This window comes from Lutra lutra, chromosome 9, assembly GCF_902655055.1.
Source record: "Lutra lutra chromosome 9, mLutLut1.2, whole genome shotgun sequence".
In the NCBI taxonomy this organism is placed as follows: domain Eukaryota; kingdom Metazoa; phylum Chordata; class Mammalia; order Carnivora; family Mustelidae; genus Lutra; species Lutra lutra.
Window position 1 is genome coordinate 121,651,246 of NC_062286.1, and position 19,450 is coordinate 121,670,695.

Sequence of the window (19,450 nt, forward strand, 5' to 3'; positions counted from 1 at the left end):
CTTGTGTTTTGCTCCTATGCCTTGTGCTATTCCCACTATCATCGCTTCTTGTGGCTTTCTGATTCCACATGTGTGTTGCTTGTGCCTGATGTGGGGAGGCTGGGGCGGAGGCTCCAGCTGCCAGCATCAAGTGGGAGGTAACGCCCCACAAAAGGTGCACCTTTATTTTATTTTTCTTCCCTCCTCACTGTCTCACTAAAGGAAGAGAAGAAACCACCCCCTCCGGTCCCAAAGAAGCCAGCTAAATCCAAGCCGGCAGTGAGCCGCGACAAGGCCTCCGACGCCGGGGACAAGCAGCGTCAGGAGGCCCGCAAGAGACTCCTGGCGGCCAAGCGGGCGGCTTCTGTGCGGCAGAATTCAGCCACGGAGAGTGCGGACAGCATCGAGATTTATGTCCCTGAGGCCCAGACCCGACTCTGAGACCAGGAAGTGGGAAGCAAACAATTTTAAGTCATTAAAAAAACAAACACACAAACTAAATGTGAACGGAACACCATTTTCTCAACCTTTAAGATGGTTATTCTGTCCAGAGACCCTGAGCCAACTTTCAATTGACGCATACAAGGGCTCACAATTTGGCTTTTTTGGGTCCCTCCCAGCTTTAGGTTAATGAAGACTTCATACAAAAAAAAAGTCAACAGAAACACAAAACTCTCAACTTTTTTTTCCCCTCTGGTTGGCCACCGTGGGCTAGGTAGACGGACCTCGGCACCTCCTGGCCCAGCCTCCAGACTGCGGTCTTTTTACTTGTTCTATCTCACGAGAACTCGCACTAGCTTGTTTACAAGACGAGGACAGTCCGAGGACAGCCTTGGGTCCCTGCCATGTCCTTCCTCCTCTTCCCGCTACCCCGCTCTGACCTTGCAGTTTTCATTCTTCTGTTCATCTCCTCTCCCTTCAGAGCTCACCCTGGGGCCACCATCGTGGCGGCCGGCTTGCCAACTCTGGGCCCTGCGTGCAGCTGCCAGTCTGGAGAGCCAGACCCGCGCCCCTGCCCCAGCGCTCCCACTTGCTCATGCGCACACGCAGGCGCTGGCCCTGCAGCAGCAGCCCCAGGCACGGGGGAGGGGGGTCTCCGAGAAGGGGAGGAGGGTTCAGGGCTTTGTGGGGGGACAATGAGATAAAAGCCACCGTTACCATACTCCAGACTCCCGCCTCTTTCTTCTCTCCAGCCCCCTCTTCCTTCAGTAAAATGTCTGACTCAGAGTGACTTGCAGGGGACACTCAAGAGAGGGACCCCATTTTCCAGGGGTCGCCTGTCCCTGGCCGAGCCTGTGTACAGCACCTGAGGGGCAGGCGGCTGTGTCTGTATGTATGTGTACATATGCACATAGACCTTAGAGTGTATATTTAACAAACGCCCATCTGCTCACCCATGCCCCCCAGCGCCGCCGCTGGCTCTCGGGGCACCTGGCAGGAGGCGGGTGTGTGAATAGCATATATTTTTACATGTACTATATCTAGGTGTGTGTACAAGTGTGTGTAAAAATATATACCTTGTGTGTAAGCGGCCTTTTTTTTGGTCTCCCACCTGCCCCCTGCTGTGGGCCCATCTGCCCTGCCTCTGAATTTTCTATTCTTTTTTTTTTTACCCCAATCATCCTTCTCTCTCCCACCCCGCACCCCCCCCCCAGCCCAGCCCCACTCCCAGGGTGGCGTCAGCCCTGAGCTGCAGTGGCCCAGGCCTGCAAGGGCGGGAGGGGTAGGGGGAGGCCCAGCACACGAGGGCTGCTCTCTCTACCATGGAGATGACGATGGCATTGGAGATGTCCTCATGTCCGGCACTCGCTGCAGGGGCTTCGGGTGACCAGAGAGCCTGCTCTGGGGCCCCATTCCAGCCTGGCCGCTGTCTGTGACCTTGGGCAAGTCACTTGACCTCTGTGTGCCTCAACTTCCTCCTCTGTAAAATGGGGACAGTCCCTGCCCCTCCCTACCTCACAGGCATGTTGTGAGAATAAATGAGGTAACGTGTACCAAGGGCTCATGGTGTTCTTACAGCGGGCCGGGCCAGGCTGGGGTGAGATGGATGGAGGGGACACCCCGGGAGACTGAGCCAGACCCCTTGCCACACAGCAGCTCTTTGGAGACAGGCTGACTTGTGTGTAAACCGTCATTCCAGCTCTGGCACAACCCGGCTCACAACCCTGGGCGAGAAAGCTGCCTTTGGTTCCCTGACCTTACAAATGAGTAACATCCCCCTTAACCTGCCTCCTGTGAGAAACAGGCACTTAACCCATCATTGCTCCACGGAAGCCAAGCTGGGCTGCCCTGGCCCACCCCGCAGACCAAGGACCAGTACTCTGTCCCCTCAGCAGCGGCCTCCCCCTGATAGCTGCGTGCACTCAACACACCTCCCGAGCACCTGCTCCAACGGCCCAGTGCCTGGCAGGCAGTCACAGAACCACACTCTGGTGGAGGAGAAAGACACTGAATGAGGCCTACGTGAGTTTAAGTCTACCGCAGGCGGCAGAAGAGAAGATGCAGCACCAGGAGGCTGCAGGAAGTGACAGAGCAGCCCCACACACAGCCTGGGGTGCAGCGCTCCGCTCCAGTCCAGAGGCGCCAAGGGTATCAACCTGCTCTGGGGGATGGCAGGTCTGGGGAGAGTGCGTTCCAGGCAGAAGGATGTTCAAGTGTAATGCCCCGTGGTACAAACAAACATGGTTTTCAGGAAGTTTCAGGCCAAGCTGGGCTGCAGACCCTGGTTTCCTTCCTCGTCCCACCACCCAGCTAAGACGCAGTGACCTTGGGCTCAGAGGATGCACAGAACTGCCTCCTAGCTCCACCTGGTCCCTCCTGAGCTCCACTCCTCCCTCAGGCCAGACCCCTGTGCTCAGAGCCTCCCTCCCTCCTCTCTGGATCCTGTTAGTGGTGCGCACAGCAGGGCAGCAGAGCGGCCCTCCGGGGGCTGGCACTCCCTGGACCTATCCCTGCCCTGAGGAGAAGTGGTGACTAGAAGAGTAAGTGAAGAGGTTGCAGGTGGCCTTGGGCACTGAGCCGGACACTCAGAGCGGTGAGTGAATGCTGGAGGGGGCCACGAGCTAGCTAGCAGCCCAGCTCTATTCCTGACAGACCTCAGGGGAAGAGGGGGGACACCTACCCCTCAGGGCCTGAGTGTTCCTGCCACAGCAGGGAAGTGGCCCTGGCAGTTGGATCAGGGTCTCCAGCAAGGAGACAAAGAAACTGCTCTTAGTTACTATGTCTCATAGTCTCACTGAACCAGACCTGACATTCGGGACATGACATCTTTTAAGTATCCATGCATCTTGGGTCACCTGGGTGGCTTGGTCAGGTAAGCTCCTGCCTTTGGCTCAGGTCATGATCCCAAGATCCTGGGATCGAGTCCCACATGGGGCTCTCTGCTGAGTGGGAGCCTGCTTCTCCGTCTCCTCCTTGCTTGTCCTCTCTCTCGCTATCTGTGTCACTGTCTCTCACAAATAAATAAATAAAACCTTTTAAAAAAAAGTATCCAAGGATTTTGCAGAGTGTTGCATGGTCTAGAAGTATGTATTCTCATGACTAGATTTGTATAAAACAGCATGAGCCAGAACATGACTAAGATAATATCTCATTCTCTGTACTTCTATCAAGAAGGCATTTGACTATTTAGGAAAAGACCAACAGCAGCTTCCCAGAGAAGCTGCATTTCCAAAGCTGGGTTCTGAAGGGACAGAAAGGAGTCAGGAGGGAGAGACTGCAGGCTGTGGGGTGCTGGGGGAGAGGCAAAGGGAGCCTGAGTCTGTGTGCTGAGCCTGGGTCCCTGAGAACCACCCTCAGGGCGGCACATCCTAGGGCAGGAGCCCCAGGGTCCCTAGTTGTTCCCAAGCCTGGCATCTCCCCCACCCCATGGCCTAAGCTGAGAGAGGAGGCCAGGCTGCAGCCAGGAGCAGCACTGGGTTCAGAGGCCTTCTGGCCAGGACAGCAGGACAAAGCCATTGCCAGGTGGCCTGCCAGCTAGCAACATGTAGATGCCAGCACAGGTAAAAGTGCTGCTGCGGACCTCCAGCCCGTTGGAGAAGTTGTTCCCACCACCATCACTGGAATGGAGTTTCTTTCTTTTTTTTTTTTTTTAATATTTTATTTATTTATCTGAGGAGAGGCAGTGAGTGGGAGAGCACAAGCAGGGTGAAAGGCAGAGGGAGAAGCCAGCTCCCCGCTGAGCAAGGAGCCTGAGTCAAAGGCAGACACTGAATAAATGGCCTGAGCCACCGAGGCGCCCTAGAGTGGAGCTTCTGAGAGAAACACAGAATGAAGTTGTGTTCCCTGTGCTTTGGAATCTGGCAAATTCCAGATCTGGACCTGAAAAATCCATGTGGGCCTCACTGCACCTCCCACAGCAGCCAGAGGGTCTTTACGAAGTCCTGACTCCATCAGCTCCAGAAGTCACCCTCTGCGCAGAAGCCTTTGCAGCCCACCTGGTGCCAGCAGAAGAAAACCCAGCCTACCCGCCTTGGCTCAAGAGGCCCCCGGCCGGCTCTCCCACTACACCTCCCATGGGATCCCACCCTAGCTTCACCTCAGGCCTGGCACAGGGAGCACAGCTCCCCACCAGTGCAGTTAACATTACCCTTCCTCAGCCCTCAGGTCAGCTCCCAAAGTCCCTGGGCCAGGCCAGGCTGCGGCAAAAACCCCTGCTCTGGACTTGGAGCAGGAGAGCCACTTGGCTCGTCTGTCTTTGCTGCGGTAGCTGTTGTGGTGATACTCCTATCCGTGCGGCTCTATGTGAGTATCTGTCTCCACAAGGAGATGGTGGGCTCCCAGAGAATAGGAAGTAAGTTTTTCAACCAGCCTCAGTGCCTAGCACAGACGAGAGCTTCAAGACTATTATTTCCCAGCTGGCTCAGCCTGTGGAGCATGCGACTCTTGATCTTGGGGTGGTAAGTTCGAGCCCCACATTAGGTATAGAGATGACATAAAAACAAAAGGTTTGGGGGAAAAAAGGAAGTATTATTTCCTAAATGAGTGAACTTGCTGAGGGAAGGAGGGGTGGGACTTCACAGAGAAGACAGTATTGGAGCTGGGCTCTAAAAGATGAACAGGGGTTCTCCAAGCTGAGGCCGAGAAAGGCAAGCACAGAGGCTGAAGTGTGAGACTGCTGCTGCACAGGAAGGGCCTCAAACGCCACGTTAAGTAGTAAAGGCTCTAAATGGAACAGGGACCTTTCCTCCTACAGAAGCCACCTTCCCATGAGACAGGGGCCCCCAGTTCCAGCGTCCAGGGGTGGCCATGGTCCCCTAATGACCAACCAGCATCAGGGTTTAATCTCTAGCACGTGTGCAGAGAGCCCAAACCTGGTGACGCCCTGTGACCAACAGGAAACATGGGCCTTTGGGGGGCCTCAAATGCTATGGCTCCAACCTTCCATGTGGGAGATGACTCCCACATCTGACTCTGCAACCCCAATTTCCTTGAACTCCACACTTCCCACTCACATCTCTATCTCTCAAAATGAACATGTCCACCGACCAGCAGAAGTAAAAGGAAGTGAGAAGGGCCAGAAAGTCACCACGAAGCAACCGTCCCAGCAACAACTAAATCACCAGTGGGTGTCACAAGTTGGTGAAAGTTTGCTGAGGAGCAGAATGTTTGGTCTCAAAGGAGCACCCCACAAACTACTTACTCATGAAATACGGATTAAAAAGGGGGAAAATTATAACTTTCTGATGGATAACCCAGCAGATACAACCTTAAAAAGATGGTGAAGTTATTATTGCTGGTGAGGGAAAAAAATAACGTCCTATTTCTTCTGTTAAGACACACTGAGAAAGGCACATCATTTCTGTGATATTCCTGTCAAAAATCCACCACCTGAGGGGTGCCTGAGTGGCTTAGTTGGTTGAGCATCAGACTCTTGATTTTGGCTCATGTCATGATCTCAGGGTTATGAGATCCAGCCTGGAGTTGGGCTCTGCACTCAGCAGGGAGTCTGCTGGACAGCCAATCCTCCCTCCCTCTCTCTCTCTCTCTCTCTCTCTCTCTCCCTCCCTCCCCCTCTGCTCCTCCCCCTGCTCATGTGTCCACCTGTCCATGCACTCTCTCTCTCTCTCAAATAAATAATTTTTTTAAAAATCCGTAACTTGGGGGCACCTGGGTGGCTCAATGGGTTAAGCCTCTGCCTTCGGCTCGGGTCATGATCTCAGGGTCCTGGGATCGAGTCCCGCATGGGTCCCTCTGCTCAGCAGGGAGCCTGCTTCCGCCTCTCTCTCTCTCTCTCTGCCTGCCTCTCTCTGTCAAATAAATAAATAAAATCTTAAAAAAAAATTTTTTTTAAAAATCCGTAACTTGAAGCTAATCATGAGGAAGGACCATGTAACTGGCCTGGGCTCTCCAAAAATGTCAGTGTCTTGAAAAACAAAAGCTAATTAACAGTTCCATGTTAAGAGAGATTAAAGAGGGGCACCTGGGTGGCTCAGATGGTTGAGTGTCTGCCTTTGGCTCAGGTTATGATCTCCAGGTGGTGGGAGCCCCACTTTCGGCTCCCGGCTCAGCATGGAGTCTGCTTCTCCCCCTCCCTCTGTCCCCCTGCTTGTGTTCTGTCTCTCCTTCTCTCAAATAAATAAAAAAAAAATCTTAAAAAAGAGAGAGATTAAAGACATCTCAATAGATGGATAAAAAGTGTTTGATAAAACCCAACATCCTTTCATAATAAAAACACTTAACCAGGAATAGATCTTCTTTAAGCTGATAAAAGGCATCCAAGAAAAAACCACAGCTACTATCATATTTAATGATGAATGAGTGAGCTTTCACCATATGTTCAGGAGCAAGACAAGGGTGTCTGCTTTTACTACTACTTTTTTTTTTTTTTTTAAGATTTATTTATTTATTACAGGGTATGCGTAAGACAGCAAGCAAATGTGGGAGGGGGGGTGGGAGGGAGAGGCGGAGAGAGGGGAGGCAGCGCAGGGGGAGAAGGAGGGAGAGGCTCTCAAAGCAGACTCCCCGTTGAACATAGCCCATCATGGGGCTCTACAAGAGGCTCCATCCCAGAACCCTGAGATCATGACCTGAGTCAAAATCAAGATTTGGACATTCAACTGACTAAGCCACCCAGGTGCCCCCGCTTTTACTACTTCTATTTGATGTACTGGAGGGCAATGTTGCCCAGGCAACAGAATGAATGAATGAATGAAACCCAGATTGAGGGGTGCCCAGGTGGTTCAGTGGGTTAAAGCCTCTGCCTTCAGCTCAGGTCATGATCCCAGGGTCCTGGGAATCGAGCCCCGCATCAGGCTCTCTGCTAAGCAGGTAGCCTACTTCCTCCTCTCTCCTCGCTCTCTGCCTGCCTCTCTGCCTACTTGTGATCTGTCAAATAAATAAATAAAATCTTTTTTTAAAAAAAGAAACCCATTAAAAAAAAAAAAAAAGAAAGAAACCCAGATTGAGATGAAAGAAGTTAAACTATCTCTATTTGCAGATAACATGATCTTTCATATACAAAATCTTAAAATATCCATAAATAAACTATTAGTTAATAAGTGAGTTCAGTAATGTTCCTGGAAGTAAGATCAATACACAAAAATCAATTGAAGGCCGCCTGGGTTGTGGTGATGGTTGCACAACAATGGAAATGTGCTTACTACCCCCCCCCAACTACAGATTTCAAATGCTTAAATGGTAATTTTTATGTTTTGTTGTTGTTGTTTTTTTTACACCCCCTCCACACACACAAATTAAAGAAACATGATAACCTTAGATTGACTGCTGGACCAGAAAAAAATTCCTGTAAAGGACATTATTGGGATCACTGACAAAATTTGAATATAGAGTGTAAATTAGGTAACAGTATTAAATCAATGTTAAAATTTTTCTGATTTTGACAAATGTACTATGAATTTGGAAAAGAATCTCCTTTTCAGGAGATACTCACTGAAGTATTTCCAGGTAAAAAGGTAATAAAGAATGCAAGTTGCTCTCAAATGATGTTGGCGGGGGCAAGATATCCACACATACACATAAACACACAGAAGAGGATATAATAAAGCCAAATGTTAACAATTGGAGAGTATGGGTGAACTCTTAGAATAAAGGTATAGGTACCATACAAAGTCTGAAATTATTTCAAAGTTAACTGTTTTAAAAAAAAAAAATTAACAGGTCCAAAACAGAGCTCTGATCTCGCTTCAAACCTACTCCTTCCATAGTAGACCCATGTTAGAAAGTGGCAGCTCTCTCTCTCCCACCACTCACACCAAAACCCTTGGAGTCAACCTCAACTCTGTTCTTTCACACACATTCCAATCCATGTGCAAATCCTATTGGATGCAACTTCAGAATATTTCCAGAACCCCACCCCTTCTCGCCCGCCCCCCTGCTACCACACTAGTCTGAACACTTGCTGGAAAGCTCCTCGCTGGTCTCACCCAGAGGGATTCAGTTAATACATAAGCCAGACCATGCCATCCTTCTGCTCAGAACTCTGATGTCTCATGGTGGCCTACAAGGCGCCCCGGGCTACGTCCCCACTGCTTCTTAGAGCTCATCTCCCAACCTTCTCCCCAGTCACACTCCCCTCTGGCTGCTCCTAGACCAGGAGTTGGCAAACTCTCCCTACCTGCCTCAAACACTCCCTGGGCATGACTTCTGGTTGTCCCAGTGTCACAGGAGGCACCCTCCTCTCTCTCTTTAGTAACTCTGCTTTATTCTCCTTCAAGGAACTCAGTTCTCTCTCCAAGCCATGGAGCTACTCCTTCATCACAGTTCCCTCACAAAAACTGCTTCCCCGGGGTGACTACTTTAGTGCAATGCTGTTTTCCCAGCGCCCAACACAGTGCCCCGCACCTAAGATGTCAGTTCGTATTGACACCAGTAAGTAACTGGGTGTTGGAAGGTCTGCACTGCTCCACAGTGGGCTGGGGGTGGGGGAGGGACAGGGAAGCCTGCCTGGAGTCCAGGTGGGTAGGGTGTTCCTTCAAGGGTCAAAGTGATGGACAGGACCTGATGCAGAATGGGGGAGTGGGGGGAGGGGATCTGTCCTCTCTGACTCCCTCTTCTAATGCCAACAAGAGTGGGTAAGGGGTGCTGCCACCCTGAGGAGGCCCCAGGCTCCCCCAGCCTCTGCCCCTCTCACTAGCCCCCAGGGTGCTACTTGACTCCTTCTGGCCACTCTTTTTTCCTGAATCTTCACCATCACCCTCCCATTTTATGGGAAACTGATGCCAGCAGGAAAGGACAGTGATCTGGCCAAGGTGGGCTGTCCCTAGCACAGTCCTCCTACCCAAGCCCCACGTGAGCCCCCACACCAGCAGGGACCTGAATGACCCTTCACATGAGGATGGCGGAGCCATCTGACATGCCTTCTTTTGGACTGGAGAAAAAAGCCATACTTGGCCTAATGGAAGAAAGCCCTCCCACGGGAATGGGCCAGGCAGTGGAGGCCTTTGGGGGAAAGATGGGGGGAGGGCCTGAGAACTGGAGAATGCCCCTAGGTGTTCTGCCTGCCTCACTGGGGAGGAAGGGGCAGCCCAGATAAATCCCCCTCCCCTAACAATCAGGAGCGAGCGGTCCCAGCGTTGGTCCGCATCACCTCCCCTGCCTACTCAGGGAAGACGCCCCCGCCGCCAGCCAGTGGGTCAAGGCCAAATAAGGCTGCGCCAGCGTACAGCCCGCCCCGCCCCGCCGCGCGCATTCTTCTGCCTTCTAAGGCCCGCGCCGCCCCGCCCACTGAGCCCCAAGCGGACCAACAGTCCGCCGCCCCGCACCGGCTCCGCACATCGAGAGAGCTCCTTCTCCACACCAGGTGGGAGTTGCGGCCGCGGGGGAGCTAGACGAGGCGGTGTGACGGCCCCACAGACAGGGACGTCCGAGGGTCTCAGCGAGGGCAGCCCTCACAGGGCTGGGGCTGCGAGTTGCGGGGCAGACGGGGACTCTGGCAGCAGGGTAACGGTTCCAGGCTGCGGGGAGCCACTGGTCCTTTGGTGAGGGAACTCTGCCGGGCCCTGCCCCTTTATTATGGAGTTTCAGAGCCAAACCCAGAGCTCTGGGGGGTCCAGAAGGAGGGGAGGGGGGATGTGGTCACCGGTGTTCCCTGCCCCAGTAAAACCATATGTGTCAGACTGGAAGCTGAGCCCTGTAAGGCTCCTGGAGACTCCTCCAGAACTCCTGGGGCAGAAGAGAGGGATGGAGACGGGGAGAAAATCCGTCCCTCCACACACACCGACGCTGTGTGCGTGCACTTGGGGGTTCTACGCACTCCAACATCCGCCCAAATATGCCTGTTGGGTGGAGAGGGTCTGCCAAGGGCTCTGGGGGCTGGACAGGGACCTGGGCTGGAGGACCTCAGACTCTCTACTCCCCCTCTCCAGCCCTGCAACTGCCCTGAGGAATGAGTCAGATAACTCAGCCACAGAGGAGGTGGTTTTACTAGCAAGGCATCGGGCACTACCAGCCATAGGGATGAGATAATGGGGGACACAGGCCTTGTCTTTGCTGTTATGGGGGGATTTCAAACACCAGAAGGGGGGAGGTGGCACCTAGTTGCAGCCAAACACTAGTTATATCTGATCCCTAGTGTCTATGACCTCCAGGAGCAGGAGGGGATGGCTCTAGGGCTAAGGACCTAGCCTGCCTCTGACCCCTTTTTCTCGACCAAGCCTAGAAGCTGCCTCTGGTCACGGAGAGCCCTCAACTGCAGCAGGCCCACCACAAGCCTCTCAGGATGTGTGTTTCTGTGTTCAGGCATCAGGGGTGCCAACGGCTGGCCATTACCACCCACTGACCCAAGCCTAGCCCAAGCTGTTGCTCTCTATCCCTCTCGTGGGCATGCTACTTCCCTTCTTGTGCATCACTTCTTAAACTGCACAGTCAGGTGGGGGACGGAGTGCCCTCACCCTGCTTCCCAAGATTGCTGGGATGGACAAATCCTGAAGTTCAGTGCTTTCAGCCACGATATGGCTTTGGGATCAAAGAGGGTGGGGAAGGGGTAGGCTATGAAGACAGAAGAGCCCAGCCAGTATAACAACAGTGGGTGAGGTCTTAGCCATTCCTGCTTCCGGCTGCAGCTTCCTCTGTTCTCCAGGCTGTGTCTGCCCTAGAGCTGTGCAGACAGGATGGGGTTGGCAATAGTGATGATAACCATCACAGCCTCTCATGGCCATGGACTACTTCTTGGCTGCCTTCTGTTAGTGCCATGAGTCCAAGTTCCCAGTGAACAACAGGCTCAGGGAAGGACTGAGGCCCTCAAAGCACAAAACCCCTACTGATGCCACCATCCCACACCGACCCAGGTCAGGTGAGAAGGGCTTTTGTCTACCCACCCCGAGCCACATGAGAATCACCCAGGGCCAGGTGTGTCAGGCCAGAGGCACACAGCAGCCCGTGTGTCATGCCTACAGGCAGGTGTGGCCCTGGGGAAGGGTCGGGGCTGGCCAGGATCCCTGCTCAGGGTTTAAGAGCTCAAAGACCACAGTCTGAGAATGACTGGAACAGAGTCATGGGATAAAGGCCTGGCAACATTCAGGGCTAAAAACAGGCAGAGGCTTCCTGGAAGCCCTCAACCAAGGGCAGAGGAGAAAGGGGGACAGTAGTCCTGGGGCCTCAGCCACACGCACAACTGCCCCAGCTGAAGGGAATACAGCTCTATGTCTTCAGGGGAAGAGTCCTCACAGGCCATAACAGGTTCAGGGAAAGAGCACCTTGCTGGGCCTCAGTTTCCCCATCTGTGCAGTGGGGGCAATAACCTGGCTGTAGTTCCCCTCACAGCCATTCATTAAACAACCATCTATTAGCCTGTTGGTAAACCAGGGGAGGGAGAGAAAGACCTCTAAGTCCTTACTGTCAGAGCAAGGGTGTGGGAACTGCTCCCCAAGGGGGTGTCTCAAGAACTAGGCTGGAAAAGGAAGGGTGTTCGGGGTGGGGGTGACCAAGAAGGAAAGTCTGGGGTTGTCTGGGAAATATCCAGAGGTCCAGCATGGCAGAATCACAGGCAGCTAGAGGAACACAGTGAAGGGTACCATGGTCAGTCAGAGCGAAAGGTCGGAGGGGTTCACACAGAGTCCTGAATGCTAGGCTCAGGGGCCTACTTGTTCCAGGAACTTTCAAGGGCTTCAAGGTGAAATGACAGGTGGTTCAGGTCTGGGTCTCTATAGGTTGGGAGAGACTGGCTGTAAGCTAGGAGGCCAGATCTAGACAAGGATGACAAGAAGCTGGGTCTCCCAGCCCAGAGGAGCCTCATGCCCTATAAGCATAGCAGAGTGAGAACAAATCAGGTCTATCACCCACCTAAGGTGCTAGTCAAGTGTGGGCAGGTTGGGGGAGGGGAGACTGCCCAGAGCATATGCCTTCTAGACCATCCAGAGCCTGGAACACAGAGGGATGGGGAGGAGGAGGAGGGAGCAGGAGGAGGAGAAGGAGGAGGAGATGACAAGAATGTCAGGAATGCAGGGCCACTGATCCAGCTCCTTTCTGCTGGGGGCAGAGGGAGCTGGCAGGAACCTCACAGCCTCCCACTTTTCAGCCCACCTTCTCACTTGGAGGGAGAGAGATGGACAGTGTAAATGCTATAAAGAATTAAAAGAGAGAAAGCAAGGACAGGTTGGCACAGAATCCAATCCTAAGTGTCTTACCCAAACAGCCACAGCAAAAATAGCTTACTTTGTGCCTGGCACCATTCCAGGAGCTTCTCGGGCACAAATTATTCCCTGCTGCTGGGCATTCCTCATGTCCCCATTCCCAGATGAGGAAACTCACTCAGAGAGGTAGAGAAGTTGTTTATGATCGCAGAGCCCACGCCTGTCTGCTTTTGTGGTGAGCTGGGTGACAGGAGCCCCAAGCCTACGGGAGGCCTTAAATGCCAGGTCCAGGCACTGACAGCCAGGCTTTAAGTAGGCAGGAAGATCCCCTGGCCCAGGGTCCTAGGCTCTTCCCCACACACCCACTTCCTGCAGGGAAGCCCCACCCACCTGAAGCCAAGATGTCCAGTAAGCGGGCCAAGGCCAAAACCACCAAGAAGCGGCCACAGAGGGCCACATCGAATGTCTTCGCGATGTTTGACCAGTCCCAGATCCAAGAGTTTAAGGAGGCCTTCAACATGATCGACCAAAACCGAGATGGCTTCATCGACAAGGAAGACTTGCATGACATGCTGGCCTCACTGGGTGAGCAGGGATGGGGTGGCTGGGGTCTAAGTGGGTCCCGCGAGGGTTGCAACTGGAACAGGCAGTGGGCTGCTCATCGCATATGGAGTCCTTTCCATGTAGGGACATGTGGTACCTACCCTGGCAAGCAGATGCCAGTACTTTCTCCATTTAACAGATAGGTAAACTGAGGCATGGAGCAGTTGGGCACTGGATCTGAACCCAGACAGGCTCACTCCGGAGCCAGACTGCCTCAGGCAGATTTGTGGTTGGGCTGCCTGGTTCTACTTCATTTAAAGAAAAGGATGAGTGACTAAAGAAAGTTGGAACTGCACAGACCTTCCATTGTGCAGATGGAGAACTGAGGTTGGAGGGGAAGCCAGAGTGCCTCCCTTCGTTAGAAGTCACCCATGCCAGGTCCTTAGAACCTCTCTGACTCCGGCCACTTCCCTAGAATCAGAATCTTAGAGCTGAAAGGGCTCAGGAACCTGCTCAGATGGGAACCCCCAGTCTGTGGCCCTACCCCCATATCCCTCCCCTGTGCTCATCACAGATACCACCCCGACCCCCAGTTCCTGGCAGACCCTTCAACCAGATGAGACACTGGCTGGGAGAGAGAAGCCTCTGGCAGAAGAGGAAGCAGCCTGTGCTCGTCAAGCCCCAAGCACTGAGGCCAGACAGGCCTGAGGGAGTCCCTGGCCCTGCCCCGCACAGTGGGGCCACCCTACTCTGCCCATTTCCCTTCCTGTGCAGTGGTGACCAAGGCCCTCATGTACACGCCCAGGAAGTCCAGTGGGAGGACTGGGCAACCCTGAGTTGGGGGGCTGACATGGGACCCTGGGCTTCTATTCAGAAAAACTTTCATTCCTGTTTGTAGCTCTTGTCGGTGGGGCCACAGGTCAAGTGTGGCCTTCTGGTAGGAACATCAACCCCAGTTAACAAGCAAGAGCAGCACGAGTGTCTTAAATCTCCCAGCTATCTTGCAACACAGATGTAACTGGGGCATTGCGGTGACCTCGCAACATGGCGAAAGTTAACACAGACAGGCAGGCAGGGCCGCAGATGCCGGAGGCGGTCAGTACGCGGCAGCCCTCACACCCCAGAGGGCATGGATATCAGGACCAGAGGCCTTAACTGGTCAAAGCAGCCTGGAAAGCCCGCGCGGGAGGGAGCAGTCAGAACGCTGGCCAGACGCTCTACAGTTTACAGAGCTTATAGTCTCTGCCTGTGGGATTCTCACAGGCCAGGAAGGGATGGGGCAGGGAGGAGGGAGGGGACAGGGTAGTGACAATAGGAATGTCCCACCTGCCACAGGGAAGAACCCCACCGACGAGTACCTTGAGGGCATGATGAGCGAGGCCCCGGGGCCCATCAACTTCACCATGTTTCTCACCATGTTTGGGGAGAAGCTGAACGGCACAGACCCTGAGGACGTGATCCGAAATGCCTTCGCCTGCTTCGACGAGGAGGCCTCAGGTCAGCAGCCTCCTGCTGGAGGCCCGGACAGGGCTGGGGCTGAGTATTTTACCCAGGGCGTCCCCAAGGATGCCAAGTGGGGCTGCGCTGGGATTTCAGGGCCCCTGTCCCCAAAAGCCAGAACAGAAATCCCCCATCTGCTGGGATTTCCATCGCTGCAACTAGAAAAACTAAGATGTGTCCTTGTTCCCTTCCCGCAGACGCTAGACCACAACAGCCCATATCCACCAAGGCTTCCCACGTTTACCTGTTGGCCCAGCACAATGCCCCCATTTTAGACCTCCCCAGAAACCAAATCATTCCAGGCCCTTCTGGCCAATAAGTGCAAAAACCAGCCCCCATCCTCAGACCTCACAAAGGACTTCTGTCCCACAGCTGGTCTGTCCCAGAGACAGGCCAGAGTGACCCTGGCACCAATTTCAGAAGTTTCTCAGTGCCCACAGGCCCAATCAGAACATCTTCCTGACCACCTTCATGGTCCCCTACCAGGGTGGCATATTTTCATCTCTATTTTCCAGATCAAACAGGCACAGAGAGGTTAAATAACTTGCCTATGGTCACACAGCCAAGAAAGGGGATGAGCATGCAAACTCGGGCAGTGGAACTCTAGGGCTCAGGTCAAAGTTAAGACATATCCAGCCCACACACTCACAGGCCCAAGGACCCCACAGAAACACTGCAGAACCCCTCCCTCTGGGGCCCTGAAGAGTTGAACTAGCTCACTGCAAGGACTGCTGTCGGACCACAGGGGGAGGGTGTGAGGGATGTCCCAGCCTGAGTCCCTATCTCATGGGCCCTGGCCCTGCCCCCAGGTTTTATCCACGAGGACCACCTTCGGGAGCTACTCACCACCATGGGAGACCGCTTCACAGATGAAGAAGTGGACGAGATGTACCGAGAGGCACCCATTGATAAGAAAGGCAACTTCAACTACGTGGAGTTTACCCGCATCCTCAAGCATGGGGCCAAGGACAAGGACGATTAGGCCACCCCAGCCCCCCAGCCCCAGGCCCCTGTTCCACTCTCCTGCTCCCCACACTCACTGTGCTCCATGCCCATGACCCCACAGGATTTTCTCAGGGGATTCTCCCTCTGAGGGGCTAGGGGCCCAGCTCCCCGTGGAGGAACAGGCTGAGAGTGCACAGTGCCAGGCAAGGGGTGCAAAGCCAATGTGAGACAGGTGTTCCACCATGACCTCCCACCACCCCAAGAGAGGACTGTCTTCTCAGGAGCTTGGCCTCATGGCTGCTCACCACAGGACAGGCCCTGTGTCCTGTTGGACCCAAGTTCACATGCACCCCCACACAGGGAATGACCACTCTTTCCCAGCCACTGCCACTGCCACAAAGCTCACCAAGGTCCCTTCTCAGGACAGGATGCCAGACCCCTCCTCTGTGCCCTGCCCAGCCACTCCACCAGGAGTATAATCCAGAAGACGCATGTAGGCTGGAAATTGGACCCAGGGGAGGCAGAGTCTCCAATAGAAGTCTGAGCACTGCTTTGGGTCTGTGTGTCTGTTGCTGGGGTGAAATAGAGGAGCTCCTAGTCCCTAAAGAACCTCCTGCCCTCTCCTATCCCTAGTGGCTGCCCAGACCCCTCCCCCACTCCCAGCTGGGGTAAGGCTCCCCTGAGACCAGACCAGGAGTGTGGACGGGGGCAGACATAAGTGCTGCAGAAAACAGTCCTCCTGGGAAAGAGAGGCCCAAGTGGGGAGGACCCTCAGGAATCACCACAGTGTATCTCTGTGGGGTGGTTCTGTGGCACCAGGAAGACCAGGGTCAGGTCACCCAGCCTTTAGGATTAGAGCCTGGATCTCCAGGGACACCTCAATGCTCCTGGAAAGCCAGGTGATCCTGGAAGAACAGGGAGGCTTTGGGAACAGGGAGATGGGTGCCTCCCAGAAGCTCTGGCTAAAGGTGGGACTGGCTGAAGGTGGGAATGACGGCTTTAAGGGATTCCCTGAGATCAGCTCCAGGCAGCCACCATGTGTGGCCTGGGCTGTGCCCTCTGCCCCTGCAGGGTCAGTTCAACTATATGACCAGTTTTCACGTTGCACACAAGGTGGGCAGGGCTGGGATCTCTGTCCCCATCATTCGTGTGTAACAATGACCACAGCGCCTGAGGCACAAGAACAGAAATATTGGTTCAATGAACAGATAGCCAAGAGGGGCAGGGACTAGCTGAAGTCACCCAGTGGATCTGGGGCAGAGGGAGGGCTAGATCCCAGCCTCTAGATCCCCCACAGGGCTCGGACCTGAGCTACAAACATCCCACCAGACCCCAGCAAAGGTTGGGGACCAGCTGCTGGGCCCGGTGCGATTCTGACGCCTTCCCTAAAGTCACCCATAGCCAGTCAACCACAGCACAAAGCAGAGGTCTGAGATCAGAACCAAGGGAGTGCTGAGCACTAAGTGGACTGTGGACTGTGTCTTGGACGAGGAAGGTCTAACTTCCACAAGCCTCTCCCCACATCAGCTCCAGGCCCTGGCCAGAAGCCCATGAAACACCCCCTCTCTTGCCTCCAGATGGAGCCCCACGAGTCCCTGATCTCCACTCCAGGTGAAGCCAGCCCCAAACGTGTCCTGACCAGGCTCAAATACTGAGGCAGACTAGTCTGACCATGCCCTCAACCCCCACCCCAGATGGAGGGCCACTCACTGCAGCCAGTCCGAAGGGAGGGACCAGGGAGTAGGGCAGACTCTGGGCGTCCTCTGAGGACCCCCAGAGCGCTAGCCACATATGTTCCTTTTCTTTTTTTAAGATTTTACAGAGATCACAAGGAGGCAGAGCAGCAGGCAGAGGGTAGGGGGGAAGCAGGCTCCCTGCTGAGCAGAGAGCCCGACAGGGGGCTGGATCCCAGGACCCTGAGATCATGACCTGAGCCAAAGGCACAGGCTTAACCCACTGAGCTACCCAGGCGCCCCTACACATGTTCTGCATCAAGGTCACATGGCACTCTGCAGAGCCACTGTCACACCAAAAGCCTTTCTGTACGATGGCAGGGACCGGGTTAGAAACAAGCCTCCTCATGTCCTGACCCCTCAGTCTGCAATAATGTCACAGGCCTACAGCCCCTTTACTCCAGGGAAAGGGAGAGATCCACGCCCACTGCAGGGGGGACAGAACCTGTCTAGCCTCACTGGTTTCCAAGCTGGCATGGGCCTGACTTGACGGGACACAGAGGATGGGACAAGGGAAGAGTTCTGCGTATGGAAGGGCAGGACCAGCAGACGGGAGGAATGTGCAGGAATGGGAGCAGAGCTCAGAGGAAGCAGCATCAACAAAGTCTGGGAGCAGAAAGGCATACGGCACCTTCAGAAGCCAGGAAGAAGGCAATTTTCTATTTGAGAGCTAATTTGTTACTATCCTAGCAGCTTTTCAGAAAAGCAGCAGCAGCTACTGTTTTCTCTCTCACAGGCAACATTTACAGGTAACAGTGAAATATGCCCAGAACTGTCAAAGTCTGCCACAAAACTCAGAAACCACAAAGGAAAGGACTGATGCATTTAAATCCATGAAGACTATCTCTTGGGGCGCCTGGCTGGCTCAGCTGGTAGAGCGTGCAACTCCTAATCTCGGGGTTGTGAGTTCAAGCCCCGTGCTGGCTATGGAGATTACTTTAAAATAAAATCTTAAAAAAAAAAAATCCATGGGGACGCCTGGGTGGCTCAGTTGGTTAAGCAGCTGCCTTCGGCTCAGGTCATGATCCCAGCGTCCTGGGATCCAGTCCCACATCGGGCTCCTTGTTCTGTGGGGAGCCTGCTTCTCCCTCTGCCTCTGCCTGCCACTCTGTCTGCCTGTGCTCGCTCTCTCTCTCTCTAAAAAAAAAAAAAAAAAATCCATGAAAAATTTTAAAAACCATAGGGAGGAGTGCCTGGGTGGCTCAGTTGGTTAAATGTCCTACTCTTGATCTCGGCTCAGGTTATGAGCTCAGAGTTGTGAGATCAAGCCCCATGTCGGGCTCCATGCCAGGTATGGAGCCTGCTTAAAATTCTCTCTCTGCCTCCCACCCCACTCACTCTCTCTCTGGAAAAAAGAAGAAGAAGAAGAAGAAGAAAAAGAAAGGGGTACCTGGGTGGCTCAATTGGTTAAACCCCTGCCTTCGTCTCAGGTCATGATCCCAGGACCCAGGGATCAAGCCCCATATTGAGCTCCCTGCTCAGTGGGGAGTCCACTTCTCCCGCCCCCTGCTCCTGTGCTCTCATTTGCACTTTCTCCCCCCAATCAATCAATCAATCAGAGTAAATGGCCCTGAGTTGCCAGATATTATGAAAAAGAAGAGGACGGGCACCTGGATGGCTCAGTCATTAAGCATCTGCCTTCAGCTCAGGTTCTATTCCCAGGGTCCTGGGATCAAGCCCCATATCCGGCTTGGCGGGAAACCTGCTTCTCTCCCTCCCACTCCCCTTGCTTGTGTTTCCTCTCTCACTGTCTCTCTCTCTCTCTGTCAAATAAATAAATAAAATCATAAGAAAAAAGAAAAAAGGAAAGAAAAAAAGAAGAGGAGGAAAATAAGATGTAACTGCTACAATTCAGGACTTACCGTAAAGCTATAGTAAACATAATGATGGTGTGACAGTGGAGAGCCAGGCTGACCCATGAAATAGAACAGAGTCCAGGGACAGACCCATACATTTATGGCTCCTGTTTTTTTTGGGTTTTTTTTTGGTTTTTTTTGTTTTTTTTTTTTAAAGATTTTATTTATTTATTTGACAGAGAGATCACAAGCAGGCAGAGAGGCAGGCAGAGAGAGGAGGAAGCAGGCTCCCCGCTGAGCAGAGAGCCCGATGCGGGGCTCGATCCCAGGACTCAGAGATCATGACCTGAGCCGAAGGCAGCGGCTCAACCCACTGAGCCACCCAGGCGCCCCTTTTTTGTTTTTTTTTAAAAGATTTTATTTA

The 19,450-nt window shown here is 53.5% G+C and overlaps 2 protein-coding genes across 5 annotated transcripts in view; both read left to right on the forward strand.

Moving 5' to 3' along the window:
• Nucleotides 1-1,973, forward strand: part of DLGAP4 (DLG associated protein 4) — a 139,548-nt gene extending 137,575 nt beyond the window's left edge. For all 4 annotated transcript variants that reach the window (XM_047744393.1, XM_047744392.1, XM_047744395.1 and 1 more), the window contains one exon: nucleotides 202-1,973. In XM_047744393.1, coding sequence (XP_047600349.1) covers nucleotides 202-420 — 219 coding nt within the window. In that variant the 3' untranslated portion in view covers nucleotides 421-1,973. The remainder of the gene's footprint in view (nucleotides 1-201) is intronic.
• A 7,677-nt stretch (nucleotides 1,974-9,650) lies between these two features.
• On the forward strand, nucleotides 9,651-16,047 carry MYL9 (myosin light chain 9). The gene is made up of 4 exons (XM_047744408.1): nucleotides 9,651-9,739; nucleotides 12,885-13,094; nucleotides 14,388-14,549; nucleotides 15,362-16,047. The coding sequence occupies exons 2-4, from the start codon at nucleotides 12,911-12,913 to the stop codon at nucleotides 15,532-15,534; spliced, it is 519 nt and encodes a 172-aa protein (XP_047600364.1). The 5' UTR covers nucleotides 9,651-9,739; nucleotides 12,885-12,910; the 3' UTR covers nucleotides 15,535-16,047.
• The last annotated feature ends 3,403 nt before the right edge of the window (nucleotides 16,048-19,450 follow it).